Source organism: Geotrypetes seraphini, chromosome 4, assembly GCF_902459505.1.
Source record: "Geotrypetes seraphini chromosome 4, aGeoSer1.1, whole genome shotgun sequence".
Taxonomy (NCBI): Eukaryota; Metazoa; Chordata; class Amphibia; order Gymnophiona; family Dermophiidae; genus Geotrypetes; species Geotrypetes seraphini.
The window spans coordinates 23,042,534-23,058,453 of record NC_047087.1 but is presented as its reverse complement, the minus strand read 5'-3'; the positions used below and the strand labels follow the sequence as shown (position 1 = coordinate 23,058,453).

The following is a 15,920-nucleotide window of genomic DNA, read 5'->3' as shown; positions in this document are numbered from 1 at the left end:
CTTTCAGTAAGGAATCCATACTTGTGAAATGTTGAATCCATACCTGTGGACTGAAACACTAGCGCAGCTCCCAGTTTATGGAATGCCCTCCCACATTACCTTAGAAACGAAGACAACCTGACAAACTTTAAATCTAATCTTAAAACATTTCTGTTTCAAGACGCCTTCATTACATAACTCCATAAATCACAATTTCATGCCAATTTTAAGCACCGTATATAGAATCGGGGGTAAAGCTGGTGCATCATCACTGGTAAAATTGTTTCTATTGCTAAGTAACCTGAACAATGTGCAAGTGCTGAACAGTGAAATATAAACGAACATTCAACACCCTTTTCACATTCACTGCCAGCAGAACCTGGAACGACCTTCCAATGCCCATAAGAACAGAATTGAACTACTTCACCTTCAGGAAAAGACTGAAAGCATGCTTGTTTGATAAATTCCTCTCTGCTCGTTAATTCTGCCTACTCTCCAAACCTGGCAGCAGCAACTATCCTTGCCTTCTTGCCCATTTACATGCTCCTTAATCCAATGGTGAATCTGTAACCATCAAATCCCTGCAACTGTATATTGTGTCTCCTCGTCCCTTGGCCTCTCCGGCCCCTATAGCAGCAAATCTGTCCTATACTCTCTGGACAGCATCTTGCAACAATGTACAGTGGTGCCTCGCCTAACGAACGCCTCGCACAGCGAACGCTGCGCACAACGAACTTCTTGTCTTGATTCGTACAACGGACTTCGTTTCACACAACGAAGTCGCCCGAGCTGCATCCTTCCGCGCAGGCACTGCACTTAACTGCCCTCTCTCACTTGTTTCCCCCGATTATCCAGCATCTAGCCCTCCCCCCCAAACACTTCCTGTTTCCAGCGTCAGAGGGGACGGGGTATCGAAGCGCGAGCGAGCTGCGGAAGTGGTGTTGATGGTGGACGGCCTCAGGTATGAGTTAGGATGGTGGGGTGGGGAGGGGAGGCCTGAGAGCGAGCATGCGTGCACAGGGAGGAGAAGGGGAGAGACGCGCTGGATTGGCAACGGTTGCTCTCTGTCGCCTCCCGGGTCCAGCGGCGTGACAGTTTTCAAACAGGCGACCACCAGCTTTAACGGCGCTGACTCCCGAATACAGCCTCCAACAGATGACTGCTTCCCATTGCATCCGGCCGCTGGCAGGTCTCGCGCGCAGCAGCCAATGGGTGCCAGCCACGAGTCGGCCAGCACCAGAGGGGGGAATCAGGAGAGACGAGCATCAGAGGGTGGAGGAGAGGCAAGGTAGAAGAAGAAAATCAGAGAGGAGGAGAGAAGCAGAGAGAGAGAGAGATTGGACAAAGAGGAGGGGATGGTGAAGGAGGAAGAGAACAGAAAAGGAAAGCATAGGAGGAGCATTAGAGAGGGAGAGGAGAAGACAGTTTGCCAGCCTGAGAAACTCCCTAACACCTTATGCTGCTGCACAGGGAAATGGGGAAAAATGACAGACAGACAGTGGGAGGGAGGGAGAACAAATTATTTTTTTTTACATGTATTGTTATGGGAAAACGCGTTTCACATAACGAACTTTTCGCATAACAAACTTGCTCCTGGAACCAATTAAGTTCGTTGTGTGAGGCACCACTGTATAACCTTCCTCTACAATGCAATGTCGCTGCATGGGCCTCTTGTAAATCGCCTCGAACCTGTACTGGATAACTGCGATTCAGAAATTATGATTAGATTAGAACAGCAAAACAGAGCTTGAGGCGTCATATTACCCAGGATCTCCCTAATTAGGGCAAAGACTTTCTGCTCCTTGAGGTGCATATTCTTCATCTTTTCGATGTCTGTTGGAGGAGGTGGTTGGTAGATGTTATTATCGCTGTCTCTCCGAGCACCAAACAGGATATTTGAGTCACCTACATGTAGCAGAGACATCAAAACCAATATATTAACAATTTGCCTCTTACACATATATAGAGAAGTAGTTTCATTTTTCTCTCTAGTCTTTATATATGACTAACGGGCTCATCACGAATGTTTGTTTGGAGTGATTTCTAAATAGTGTAATTACAATTTAGTTGGGATGTCCTCAGTTCTGTGCTAGGTAACAAACTATCATATTTTTCACTCCATAAGACGTGCCTGACCATAAGATGCACCCTAGATTTAGAGGAGGAAAAACCAAGAAAAAATATTCTGAACCAAATTGTGCCTCTGAACCCAGCCCCCTAGAAAAATAGACAAATATACTGCAGCAGACAGATTTTGATCACTAAACTGAAATCCTACCTTTGTTGTCTGGTGATTTCTGGTTGCACTAGATAGTTCTTTCTTTCTTTCCTTCCTTTCTTCCTCAGACTCAACAATTGTCTCATTCTATTCCCTCCCTCCTTCCTTCCTATGTCCCCAGTTCGTGCCCCCTCCCCCTCATTGCCTTCCAGCCTTTGTCCTTTTTCCCTCCCGCACTGAAGCCTGCCTGCCTTTCTCCCTGCCGTGCCGATTCATCCTCCCTGGTCTGCCGCTCACCCACTGTTGCCATAACTCCACGATGGGAAGGGCCGGCCGTCGTGCAATCGGGTCCATAAGCCTTCCTCCGACGTCAATTCTGACGTCGGAGATAAGGTCCGGGCCTGCAGCATATACAGCAGGTTGAGAACAAGACTGTGCAGATCAGGCCCAGTCTACCAGCTAATGGCAAAGGTAAACCTCTCCAGCAACTGTGCCATAGAGTCCGACAAACTGTAAGATTTAGGGTGGGGGAAAAAAAGATAGTATAACATAATAGAAAATTTCTAGACCGCATAACCTTTAGTTCAGTGCGGTGTCAGGTCAAAAGCGCGCCGGGACAAAGGCGCGCCCAGACAATTGAGCGCAGCGCGGAGGTGCACGCCGCTCAAACTTACTGTTTTTAGGGCTCTGACAGGGGTGTGTGTGGGGGGAACCCCCCCTTTACTTAATAGACATTGCGCCGCGTTGTGGGGGCGTTGTGGGGTTGTAACCCCCCACATTTTACTGAAAACTTCACTTTTTCCCTGTTTTTAGGCGTGATGTCTATTAAGTAAAGTGGGGGGGTTCCCCAACAAAAACCCCCGTCGGAGCCCCTAAAAACAGTAAGTTTGAGCGGCGCGCACCTTCGCGCTGCGCTCAATTGTCTGGGCGCGCCTTTGTCTTTCGCGCCGTTGTCTATGAACCGTTCAGTGCGGTTAACAAAAGATTATGCTGTGGGAAAATACAGAGATAATGTGATGCCCAGAAATTTAGCTAGCCAAAAATTTGGAGAAAAGAAAAGTCTTCAAAAGTTTTCTGTAAAGTTTATAAGATATAGATCTAATCAGTAATGGATGGAAATCTTTGTCATAAGAAGCAGCTTGATAGAAAAGACAATGCTCATAATGTTCCTTACTTTTACAGCCCTTTGCTGAAGGAAACGTAAATAGGGCATGAGATTTTCTACTCCTCTCATGTGTCATGATAACAAATCTATCAGCAAGATATGATGGGGCAACGCCAAAGCAACTTTATAATATAAACATCCCAACTTGAAAATCACCCGGGCCTCCACTGGGAGCCAATGCAACTCACGATAATAAGGAGTTACATGATCTTCCTCAGGCCATAAATCATTCTTACAGCTGTATTTTGAACCAAGGTCAGTCTAGCCAAATTTTTCTTAGTACTTGTCAAATATACAATATTACAGAAATCTATAATACTCAAAAGTAATGTCTGAACTAAGAGTGTAAAGGCAGTAGCATCAAAGTAGGATCTGATGGTACGGAGTTTCCATAAGGTATAATAACTCTTCTGAACCACTGCATCTATTTGATTTTTCATAGTTAAACACTGATCAAAAACAACTCCCAAAATTTTGATTGTGGGGCTTATTGTAAATGATGCTGAATTGATATTAATTGTTGGTTCAAGGGTAATCTTTTGTGAAGACACAAAAAAAAAAATTTAGTTTTTTCCTGATTTAGTTTCAGCTTGAATTCTAGCATCCAGGATTCCATCGTGTTTAGCACAGACTCAATAAATTGAGTACTGTTGGATAATGTATTACAACATGGGATAACAATTGTAATATCGTCAGCATAGCTGAATAACCTCAAACCCAATTTACTCAACCAATGACCCACTAGGGTAATAAATTAGACTCATAAATCTAGGCCAGTGGTTCCCAACCCTATCCTGGGGGACCCCCAGGCCAATCGGGCTTTCAGGATAGCCTTAATGAATATGCATGGAGCAGATTTGTATGCCTGTCAATTCCATTATATGCAAATCTTTCTCATGCATATTCATTAGGGCTAGCCTGAAAACCTAATTGGCCTGGAGGTCCTCCAGGACAGGGTTGGGGACCACTGATCTAGGTAAATGGATGGCAGGCCTAGTGATGTGAGCATAACTCTTAAGCTCATAAAGAAAAATGGTTTAATGCTTTTTTAGGTCTTTTGAAACAACAAACGCGATCAGCTGAACGTAAAAGGCGTTCCAATCCCACCCAAGAAAACTTAGATAATTATAACAAAAAATCACTACACTATCGGCAATCAATCAACAATACCAAGAAACAATTCTATGCGAAAAAAATTTCTAATACCAATAACTCATCAGCTTTGTTTAAAATTCTGAAGCAACTAACTACTTTCAAAAATAAAAAATTAATTCTAACCGAAGAATCTCCAACAGCTCAAGCATTAGCAAATTATTTTCAAGAAAAAATTAATTTGATCAGATCCAAAATCACTAATAAAATATCCATTGTTACCAACTTATCCAGCCCTTCTGAAAATGACAATATGATAAATAGGACACAGACATTTCACGCTACATTATCCAATTTTCTCCTACCATCTCTGAAAGCTATTGAAAATATTTTACACTGCATTAACATTAAAGGCTCCAAACTAGAGCCCATTCCTCCATTTTTTTTGAAATGACACTTTACAGTTTTTGGGCCATATATTCTTCAAATTATCCACACTTGTCTATCTACAGCCAATATCCCACTATACTGGAAACATTCTATCATATCTCCAATCATCAATCTTGACCATCATAAATCTGTCCTTTTAATCTCCTTAGATCTTGCTGCAGCGTTTGACACCATCGACCATCATCTCTTATTACAACGTCTTTCTTCCATAGGTGTAGCCGATCAAGCACTCGAATGGTTTCGTTCTTATTTTGCTGATAGAGCCTCTACAGTATATTTCAATAATTCAAAATCAAAACCCTATCATTCTAACTTTGGTATCCCACAAGGTTCTATTTTATCACCTCTATTACATAAATACCCACTTTAACCTTTATTGCAACAACAGGACATCACGCAGAATTCAACTGTTCGCCTTCCCTTCGCTAAAACACTGTCATCTCAAAAGATTCTTCGATAGAACTTTCGCCTTCCAAGCAGCCAAGTCGAACCCATGGCTAGCCCAGATGATACTCGAGGCCCCCACTTACCTTGCCTTCAGAAAACTACTAAAAACTTACCTATTCAGCAAACACGACCCTCAATATTCCCTTCACCCCACATAACACTCGCCCCACCCCTGCCCCCTTCCTCCTTCACCAGACCCTCCCTTTTTCCCGCTCTCTACTTCCCTTGTCTAGTTCGATCAAAGCTGCAATTTCTGTTAAATTGTTATAAATCTTCCCCTCATTGCAGACTGTTGTAAATCGCTGTAATTTCATTGCTGACTGCTGTAAATTGTTGTAATTTATCGTAAATCTGCTTGTAATTTTGTTGTAAATCTGCTTGTCAATGCAGGTCTTTTGCTAATTGATGTAAACCGCCTAGAACTCGCTGGGTATGGCGGTATATAAGAATAAAGTTATTATTATTATTATTTAATATCTACTTGGCCCCGCTTCTGACTCTCTGTCAATCAATAGGGTTTACGGTGTACGCTTACGCTGATGATCTCCAACTATTGCATCCCATTGATCCAAATAACCAATCCGAGATTCAGGCAATTAATCATAAATTAAGTAAAGTTCATGAATGGTTAAATATCAATAAGCTTTCATTAAGTATTTCAAAAACTAATACCCTCCTATTTCCCGGAAAAGAGGGAGCACAATTAATTTCTCCAGTCATCATCGAAAACATACCACTTTCACCAATTACAACTACAAAAATTTTAGGTGACCTTATAGATAATAAGTTAACATTTCGACCACAAATAAGCGCATTGGTTAAAAACTTTTTTTATAAATTAAGAATGATTCGATCACTGGCCCCTCTTCTGGATATTAGTTCCCTTAACGTTCTGATCCATTCACTTGTAATTTCAAAAATAGACTACTGTAACTCACTTTTAAAAGGAATTTACCATAAGGACTTAAAACGCCTGCAGCTTATTCAAAATACGGCCATTAAGATAATTTCGGGAGCAAAGAAATATGATCATGTTACCCCTCTGCTTCAAAATGCCCACTGGTTGCCGGTCTCACATAGGGTAACATACAAAATCTCCCTTTTGACATTCAAAACTATGCAGACTAATACCCCAGCTTTTATAGATAGAGTTTTGATTCCATACGACCCTTCGAGATCTTTAAGATCTATATCTCAATTCAACCTTAATATTCCTTCTCTAAAAATTATTGGCACACGCCGCACCTCCACTTTTTCTGTGACAGCCCCTACAATCTGGAATGCTCTTCCGCTTAACTTAAAAATGGAAAAAAACTTAAAAAATTTTAAAAGCAACTTAAAATGCTTTCTTTTTAAAGATGCTTTTAATTGAAGTATTGTATTTTAGAGATTAATCTATATCTGCTCTTTTTTTTAACTACATTTATTTTCCCAGTCCCTTTTGTGTTTACCTTAAATGTTGCTCTCATTTACTATATCAATTGTATTTCTCCCCCCTTTCCTACTTGTGTCCATTGCTTGTCAGTCCATAATAACCTAGTACGTATTGTTGTCAGTCTCGTAGTTTATAGAAAGTATGTCTTAATTGCTACATTTTTTTTTTTTTTGTTGAAATGTTATTTTATACTCTGTACAACGCTTTGTAGAATCGAAAAAGCGCTTAATCAAAAACTAAATAAACAATAAACAATAAAATGTATGCTCCAGAGTATGGCTAAAAATAGGATACACGATTAGGAGCATGACTTAGGAGCTCTTCTTTTTCTCAAATGGCAGGCCCACGGTATTCTTCAGAAAAGTGAATTACCTATGCCTGAGAGGGATCCATCAACGGCTGCCTCCTCTCCATCCTCATGTTCAACTTTCTTCAGAACTAGTGCAAAGAAAGCAGCAAAGCCCAACACCTGCAAAACAATGGCTCCAAATTAGGATATGAATGCTCCTTAAAAACGTACTATTTGAGGGCTCTCCCATTGAGTCAGTGGCAGTGTTGCACACGGGACCAGTCTTAGCAATTGCGGGACCCTGTGCAGACCAGTTTGGTGGGGCCCCCTTGCCCTGCCACAACCTCTGCCGAGCCCCGTCTACCTGTTGTCAAGATTTCGCTTGGGCGGACCATGGCAGAGGAAGTGCTGAGGAGACCACAGGCAGGCCAGAGGATTGCTTTTGTGTGGCAAATGCATTTTAAAAGCTGAGGCGTGCTTCAGACCGATAAGGGAAAGACATTCTGGCCTATGGGGACCCCCTGGAGCCTTGGGGCCCAAAGCAACTGCCATATTTGTCCCCCCCCCCCTTTTAACACTGGCCCTGCCAAATGGGGGACAGAAGTGCTGGTGCCGTGAGACTCCTAGGAGTGTGTGACTGCCCCTGTCTAAGACTGGCCCTGCTTGCACATTGCTGAGTGGAAAATGTGAATTTGATTTCTGGGCCAAGTTGACCTGGACTGGGTTAGAGGGATACTGCTGAAGCAGTGTAAACAGAGATGGGGGAGTGGGGGGAAGGGGAGAAGGCGTTTCAGTCATCACTCTAATACAGTGGTTCCCAAACCCTGTCCTGGGGGACCCCCAGCCAGTCGGGTTTTCAAGATATCCCTAATAAATATGCATGAGAGAAATTTGCATATAATGGAAGCGACAGGTATGCAAATCTCTCTCATGCATATTCATTAGGGATATCTTGAAAACCCGACTGGCTGGGGGTCCTCCAGGACAGGGTTTGGGAACTACTGCTCTATAGCAAGGATTCTCAACCCAGTCCTCAGGACAAATCAAGCCAGTCTGGTTATCAATATATCCATAATTAATATGCATGAGATAAATTTGCATATGTTCTTTCCACTGTATGTAAATCTGTCTCTTGCATATTCATTTTGGGTGTCCTGAAAATCAAGCTGACTTGATGTATTGTGCATCAAGACTAGGTTGAGAACCCCTGCTCTACAGTGCCTCTAGTGGTCAGAGTTCAATTATAAAAGAAGCTGTGGTTTATGGCCTCTTCCATGGATTGTTGTTCAACTGATTTGGGAATGGGGTTATAAAAATGAGAGAAGATCCTAGGTGGGTGAAGTGAAGGCTCGTTGTGCCACAGCACAATACAAGTACAGTCTGGTTCTACCTGAAACACAAACCCCAAAAACTCAGGAAGAAGCTACTGAACCACAGAAATATATTCATTCTTCGTTCAGAAAAATCTTTAATACAAGTAAAGGCCTTGAACACTAAAAAACAAACATATACATACAGTCGTGTAGTAGAGAAGGAGTAGTATATTTCCTATAGCAACTATCTTGTTCTGGCACTGAAACCCTGAGCATGGGATTTCTGTGTAAAATGCACATTTCAAATCTTAACTTCTCAGTGGGTATTTTTATCCATGAGATGTTGAACACAGAAAAAAAGACTGAAGTTAATACAGAAGGAAACTAAAATTGTACGAGCTCTGGCAGGCCTTGAAATGTAACGTTAAGCTTTGTGCATTCCTTTCTTAGTCAAGGCAATCGATCTGTTTTGAGAAATCATATTCAATGTTCATCTTGTAGAAATGTTACCTTTAAAGGCTGTGTGATTAGAAGACTCTCAAAGAATGAAATCGCCATGGAGATCAGCCACTTGATGGAACTATCTTTGCCATAATGCAAGCCATAGAGCATGGTGAAGAAGCCAGATACACCACTGGTGAGAGCCACAAGAAACCAACCAATGAAAACAAACCACCAGGGCAACCCTTTGGCGGGTGAGCCTTTCTTACTTTCGCCACAGAGGCTGGGAGTTGATGAACACCTGCAAGATCGAGCAAATGGAACCTGTGAATTAAGCTGATAGAGATCCACAAAACATAGGATACAAATTTAAGCCACTGGCTTAGTTGTTTATAAGGTCTTTTGGTTTAAAGGGGATGGGACTGGATATACTGCTTTTTCTATATGGATTACACCAGTGTATCTCAAACTGTGTTCAATTTTGGAGGCCATATTATCAAAAGGATGTGCTGAGAATAGAGTCGGTTCAGCGAATGGCCACTAGGATGGTCTCAGAACTCAAGGATCTCCCATATGAAGAACGTCTAGGTAAGTTGCAGCTATACTCTCTCAAGGAACGCAGAGAGAGGGGAGACATGATAGAGACATTCAAATATGTTACTGCCCATATTGAGGTAGAAGAAGACATCTTTTTCCTTACAGGACCTATGGCGATAAGAGGGCATCCACTAAAAATCAAGGGTGGGAGATTTCATGGCGACATTAGGAAGTATTTCGTCACCAAAAGTGTGGTTGATCGTTGGAATGATCTTCCACTTCAGGTAGTTGAGGCCAACAACGTGCTCGATTTTAAGAAATAATGGGATAAACATGTGGGTTCACTTCAAGGAAGTGCTTAGGGGGGTGGGTTATTTGAGTGGGCAGACTTGTTGGGCCGACGGCCCTTTTCTGCCATCATACTCTATGTTTCTATGTTTCCTGAGATTTCAGGTGTGCCGCGGTACACTGGGGAGGAGAGGCACCGGCGCCAGCTGACTGCCTATAGGACGTGCCTCTCGTAGTGAGAGGCAGGTCCTGTAGCCAATCAGTAGGTGCCAGCATCTAACCTTCTCTCTGGCCCTCTTTCCTTCTGGCATCTCCCACATGAGGACATCCGAACGTCTGGTAACCCTAGCAAAGAGTAGCAAGCAGGTATTTTAGCATAGGTTCACATATTGTTATGGCCAAAGCCTACAGATTTCCCAGTGGTCTTGTTCTAAGTCCAGGAACAAATTGTTCTCTGGAGCACAATATTGCATTTTTTTTTTCTTCCATTTCGATCATGCAGAGCCAGGTAAATGGAGACTGGTCATCTAACATGTGCTTCCAGCCACATTCTGTTTTATTAAATCAAAGAGCAGCGTTACCTCTCGCTGGTGGAGCCAGAGGCGATCTGGCTCTCCAGGAAGCTCTTCATGTGCTGGACCTGCCGGACGGCCTGACTGTAGCTCCGGGGGTCTGGGAATTTGTGCGGCCCCAGAAGCTCCAGCTCCTTCTCCACATGCTGTAGTTGCATGTACAGGTAGCGATTGTGCTCACTGCGTCTCAGCTTCCCACCCACTCCTTTCTCTGGTGTGGGAGTGGGGCTCCTTGATGTTTCTCCAGAAAACAGGGAAATAAAAGCGACATGAGTTTAGATGCAGAATGTTTGAAATCAGCATCATATCTGCCGTTGCATGGGCTGAACCACTTCTGTTATAAAAGAAATGTTTCATTTTCACACACAAAAATAGTTACAAGTATTAGCATAAATGATGCCACAGAATGGCATGAAATAGTAGATGATAATATGGTTGACATGCTCTGGACTGGCTGGGAACCAGTTGCTTGAAGTTTCCCTACCCCAGAGGTTCTCAAGCCAGTCCTCTGAACATACTTAGCCAGTCAGGTTTTCAGGATACCCAAAATGAATATGCATGAGATAAATTTGCATTTAATTGAGGTAGGGAATGCACATTAATCTCATGCATATTCATTGTATGTATCCTGAAAATCTGACTAGCTAGGTCTGTCTCAAAGACTGGGGTAAATACCCCCTGCCTTACTCTGTAAGAACAATTCTCACCCCAGTCCTTGAGACACATTCAGCCAGCCAGGTTTTATTGGGATATCCATAAGATAGATTTGCTTGCATTGCTTCCGTTGTACGCAGATCTATCTCATGCAAACCTGACTAGATTATTTCTAGATCATCCAGGCTCAACCCAGTCCTCAGTGTTAGGGTTTCTGGACGTCCGGATTTCCCTGGACATGTCCTCCTTTTCGAAGACATGTCCATGGGTCCGGACAGCTTTTCAAAACGTAGCACTTTGTCCGGGTTTTGAAAAGCTTCCTCAAAATCACGTCAGACAGGCAGTGGCGGGGGGTGGGGGGGGACGGGACTGGAGGGGCTAGGGCAGCATTGGGGGTGGACTGGGGCGCAACAGAGTGGGGATGGGTGGAACTGGGCGGGCCTGGGGGCGGGGCCAGGGGGGTCTGGATTTTACTAAAGTAAAATCTGGTATCCCTACTCAGGGTACACTTAATCCAATCACTTTTTGAGAATATCCACAATGAATATTTATGAGTTATATTTGCATGCAATTGAGTCAATGCATGCAAATCTAACTCATGCATATTAATTGTGGATATCCTGAAAATTCAATGGGACTAGGTGTGCCCTGAGGACTGGGTTGGTAATGGCGGATTGAGAATCACGGCTGTATCATCTGTGGCTTTGTCATTTGAGTTGTTCGGTTAGCCCGCCCCATTACTGAGTTCGTGTACAAGTAAGCAATCTAGCAAATTAAAAAGAAACAAACCCCATAAACCATGTTCTATATATTTAAATAGGAAATGCAATAGGCCATGCAGTAGATTCTTATATATTTATAGAGTTTGTGCGACTGAGAATAGCATATATTTATTCCTCAGGTTCCTTGCTCATCATTCATCGCATTCAAGCGTTCTGCTTATAGTACTTTCTGTTATACTGGGGAAAGATTTTCTCCCCTTTTTTTCCTTTTCCCTAATTTTCCTATACAGTTTTTATTGTAAGTTAACCTTATTGGTTTTTCCTTAAGTTTAATGATGTTTGTTTTATGTACCGTGTTTCCATGATAATAAAACACTGTCTTATATTAATTTTGGGCCCAAAAAAGGCACTATGTCTTATTTTCGGGGGTGTCTTATTTTTTTCATGTACAATGATCATCTCTCCCTTCCTCTCCAATTCTTCCTATTTCCTCTCTCCCCTCCACATGTGCAGCATCTTTCCTCCCCTCTCACCCATCCCCTTGTGCAGTATCTTTCTATCCCTTCCATCTCCCTGTGCAGCAGAACTCTTGCAGCTTCTATCCCTCCCTCCTTCCCATCCCTTGTGCAGCAGAACACTTGCAGCTTCTATCCCTCCCTCCTTCCCATCCCTTGTACAGCAGAACTCTTGCCGCTTCTATCCCTCCCTCCTTCCCATCCCTTGTGCAGAACTCTTGCAGCTTCTATCCCTCCCTCCTTCCCATCCCTTGTGCAGCAGAACCCTTGCAGCTTCTATCCTTCCCTTCCTCCCATCCCCTCCACCGCGCACCCCCCTGACCCTTCCTCCCTCCCGCCCAACCGCAAGACCGAAATACCTTGTTCCAAATGGCAGCAATCTAGACAGGCTGCTTCACGGCCTTCTCCCGCCAGGGCATTTCGTGTGCTGCATTGCTGATGATATCATCAGTGATGCAGCAGAGGAACGCCCCAGTAGGATAAGGCCGCAAAGCAGCCTGTCTAGATTGCTGCCTTTTGGAACAAGGTATAGTATTTCAGTCTCACGGTCGGGCAGGAGGGAGAGATGGAAGGGTCAGTGGGGGGGGGGGGGGAGTGTGAGGCTTCCGGTGACTAGGGTTTATTTTCAAGGGTAGGGCTTTTATTAAGATCTACCCAAAAATTCATGCTAGGTCTTATTTTCGGGGAAACACGGTATTGTTCTTCCTTTCCCCAATTTATACTCATTGTAAACTTAGATTTTAACCTTGGTTTTATATTTTATATTAAATAAATTGAACTTGAACTCAAGCGTACTGTCATTTCTACAGATTTCGTCTACAGTATAAAAATGCAACAGCCCCAAGCCGACCAGCAGGATTGGCTGAGTGAAAGCTTATGTGCTATCAAAGCTCCCTGAATGGGCCAAGATCTCTGTTGATCTCAACCTATACATTTAGCACTGCCCTTGGGCTGACCTTGTAAATCCACTGATCCCAGGGAGAGGATCAGATGTGTCTCCTTCTTTTTACTCTCATCATAAAATTCCTGCCCAACTCTGTTCTGCTGGCGAATGATGTCTTCTACCAAGGCCAAAAGCTGGTTGATGTCTGTAGATTTCCCAAAGTCCACTTTTGACGGTGGCAAGGGTGTTTTCATGGTTTTAAATAATGAATTCCCAATCCTCTTAATATCCTACAAGGACAAAATACAAAGTTGCATATTACCCCAGGGGACTGGAAGTCTAATCTAATCTGATCCGAATTTCTGTATTGCACTTTTCCAATACAGGTTCAGGGTGATTTATAAGCGAAGCGGCCCATACAGTAATATGGGGAATTGCGGTGACTTAAACATATTGATTAGAATCTTTTAGGTGTCAGTAAATTGGGATATACAGTGATATTAGTATACCAGTATCAATCAAAGAAATGAAAGATTGCCATAATTGGAATCAGTGATTGCCATTCATAGGATAGTGGAGAGATTATATTTCAGGCTGTAGAAATCTCTATCCTGCAGACAGATGGAATAACAACAATATTTTAACAGTAAATTAGCATCATACTTTCATAAGTGCTCGTAGATGTGCATGAGTCAAGTCTCTTTCAATTGAAAGGAAGCTCTGGAATGAGAGGGCATAGGATAAAGTTAGGAGGTGATAGGCTCAGGAGTAATCTAAGGAAATACTTTTTTACAGAAAGGGTGGTAGATGCGTGGAACTGTCTCCCAGAAGAGATGGTGGAGACAGAGACTGTGTCTGAATTCAAAAGGGCCTGAAATAGGCACGTGGAATCTCTCGGAGAGAGAAAGAGATAATGGTTACTGCGGATGGGCAGCTCTATGACCTCACAATGCAGGTGCACAGAGCCGTTAGTCTATAGGAAGAGGAGATGCAAATGTTAAGAGCCTTAACCAATAGGGAGAGGAGGAGATGGATGCTGTGGATGGGCTATTTGGCCTTTATCTGCCATCATGTTACAATGTTTCTATAATCATAAAGCTCTCTGACCTCACAATGCAAATGTTAAGAGCCTTATCCAATAGAGAGAGGAGGAGATAATAGTTACTGTGGATGGGCAGCTCTATGACCTCACAATGCAGGTGCACAGAGCCTTAGCCTATAGGAAGAGGAAATGCAAATATTAAGAGCCTTAGCCAATAGGGACAGGAGGAGCTAATGGTTACTGCAGATGGGCAGACTAGATGGGCCATTTGGCCTTAATCTGCCATCATGTTTCTATGATCAAGAACGACCATGCATTAAAAAAATACTAGAGATCGGTATGTCCTCCTTCGACTCATAGCACATCTTATCTGTTAATAATGTAATAGCTTCTCTTTGTGTGTGAAACATCGGCCCCAATGCAGGCCATGAGTCGCAAAAGCTGCCTCAGGAAGCTGCGGCGTTTCTTTTTTTTTTTTTTTAATATGAAGTTAAGCGTTTTGACTGCAGAAAGCTTCCATTAAGAGTAAGAGGATTAAAAGAAAGAAATGGCCCACCTTCCTGAGGCAGCTTTTGCGAAACGTGGCCTGCATTGGGGGGGTCAATGTTTCACACACAGAGAGAAGCTAAGTGCACTTTTGATTACATTACAGGCAAGATGTGTTACAACCCCCAACCCTAGCCCCACTCGGGCCGAGTCTGGAGTGCAGCTGCGTATAATGACATTGCATGCAAGTGGATGCGCATGCGGCATCACCTTGACGCATCCGCGCATGTACAGAGATGCACTCCAGACTCAGCCCCGATCTCAACAGCTTTTCAAGACCTGGACAAAGCGCCGGGTTTTGAGAAGCCGCCCAGACAGTCCTCAAACAAGAGGACAGGTACGAGTACATCCGGACGTCAGGTAACCCTACACCAGGACGCTTTCTAAGGAGTAGCTCTCACACTCTGGAACTTACACCCAGAGGGGCTATGGCTGACTCAAGACTACCTTTTTGTCAGAAAGCAGGTGCAAGCCTGGTTCTTCTCAAAAGCCTATAACACATATGAGTGACTGACTCCCCACCTGTACTAACTTGCTACACTGAATATGGAATCCCTCAAGACTCCATATTATCTCCTCTGCTCTTCAATATTTATCTCGCTCCACTGTTAACACTTAGCCAATTCATTGGGTTTTCAGCCTACGCTAATGACCATCCAATTCCTTTATCCTATTGACCCTTCTGATTCTAACGATATCGCTTCCATTAATCTTAAATTAGTTAAAGTTCATGATTGTCTATTTATCACATATTCATCTTACTCCTTTGTTGAACAATGCTCACTGGTTGCCCATTCATCATCGAATCATCTATTAAATCGCCCTTCTTACTTTCAAGACCCAACAGACCAACGCTCCGGCATTTATAGACAAAATTCTCATCCCATATGATCCCCCCCGAATCCTAAGGTTTACATCTCAACCCACTCTTAATGTCCCTTCACTAAAAAGAATTGGAACTCGCCGTGCATATATCTTTTCGGTAACAGCACCTTCAATTTGGAACTCACTTCCTTTATACTTAAGAGCAGAACAAAGGCTGGATAAATTTAAGAGTAGACTACAATACTTTCTTTTTAAAGATGCTTACGACTGATTTATCCCATGCCTTTTAAATTCATTTTTATTTTTAAAATTAAAATATTTCTCCATCCTACCCTTTTGTTTTTATCCATTGTTTTTATTTTTTTTTTAAGAATTGTAATTTTTCCCTTCTATCCTTTTGTTATACCCTTCCACCCCCTCCCCCTACCCCCCAAGTCACTGTCCTGTACGGTATTTGTTTTGTTTTTTTAGATTTTATTGTACAACGCTTTGAAATTTTATGTTAAG

At 42.9% G+C, this 15,920-nt stretch overlaps 1 protein-coding gene across 1 annotated transcript in view; it reads right to left on the bottom strand.

Moving 5' to 3' along the window:
• PKD1L2 (polycystin 1 like 2) overlaps positions 1-15,920 on the bottom strand; it is a 144,277-nt gene that overhangs the window by 49,534 nt on the left and 78,823 nt on the right. The window contains exons 21-25 of the mRNA XM_033940260.1: positions 13,074-13,290; positions 10,236-10,467; positions 8,899-9,130; positions 7,159-7,255; positions 1,744-1,884 (exon numbers count right to left, since the gene is read on the bottom strand). Coding sequence (XP_033796151.1) covers positions 1,744-1,884; positions 7,159-7,255; positions 8,899-9,130; positions 10,236-10,467; positions 13,074-13,290 — 919 coding nt within the window. The remainder of the gene's footprint in view (positions 1-1,743; positions 1,885-7,158; positions 7,256-8,898; positions 9,131-10,235; positions 10,468-13,073; positions 13,291-15,920) is intronic.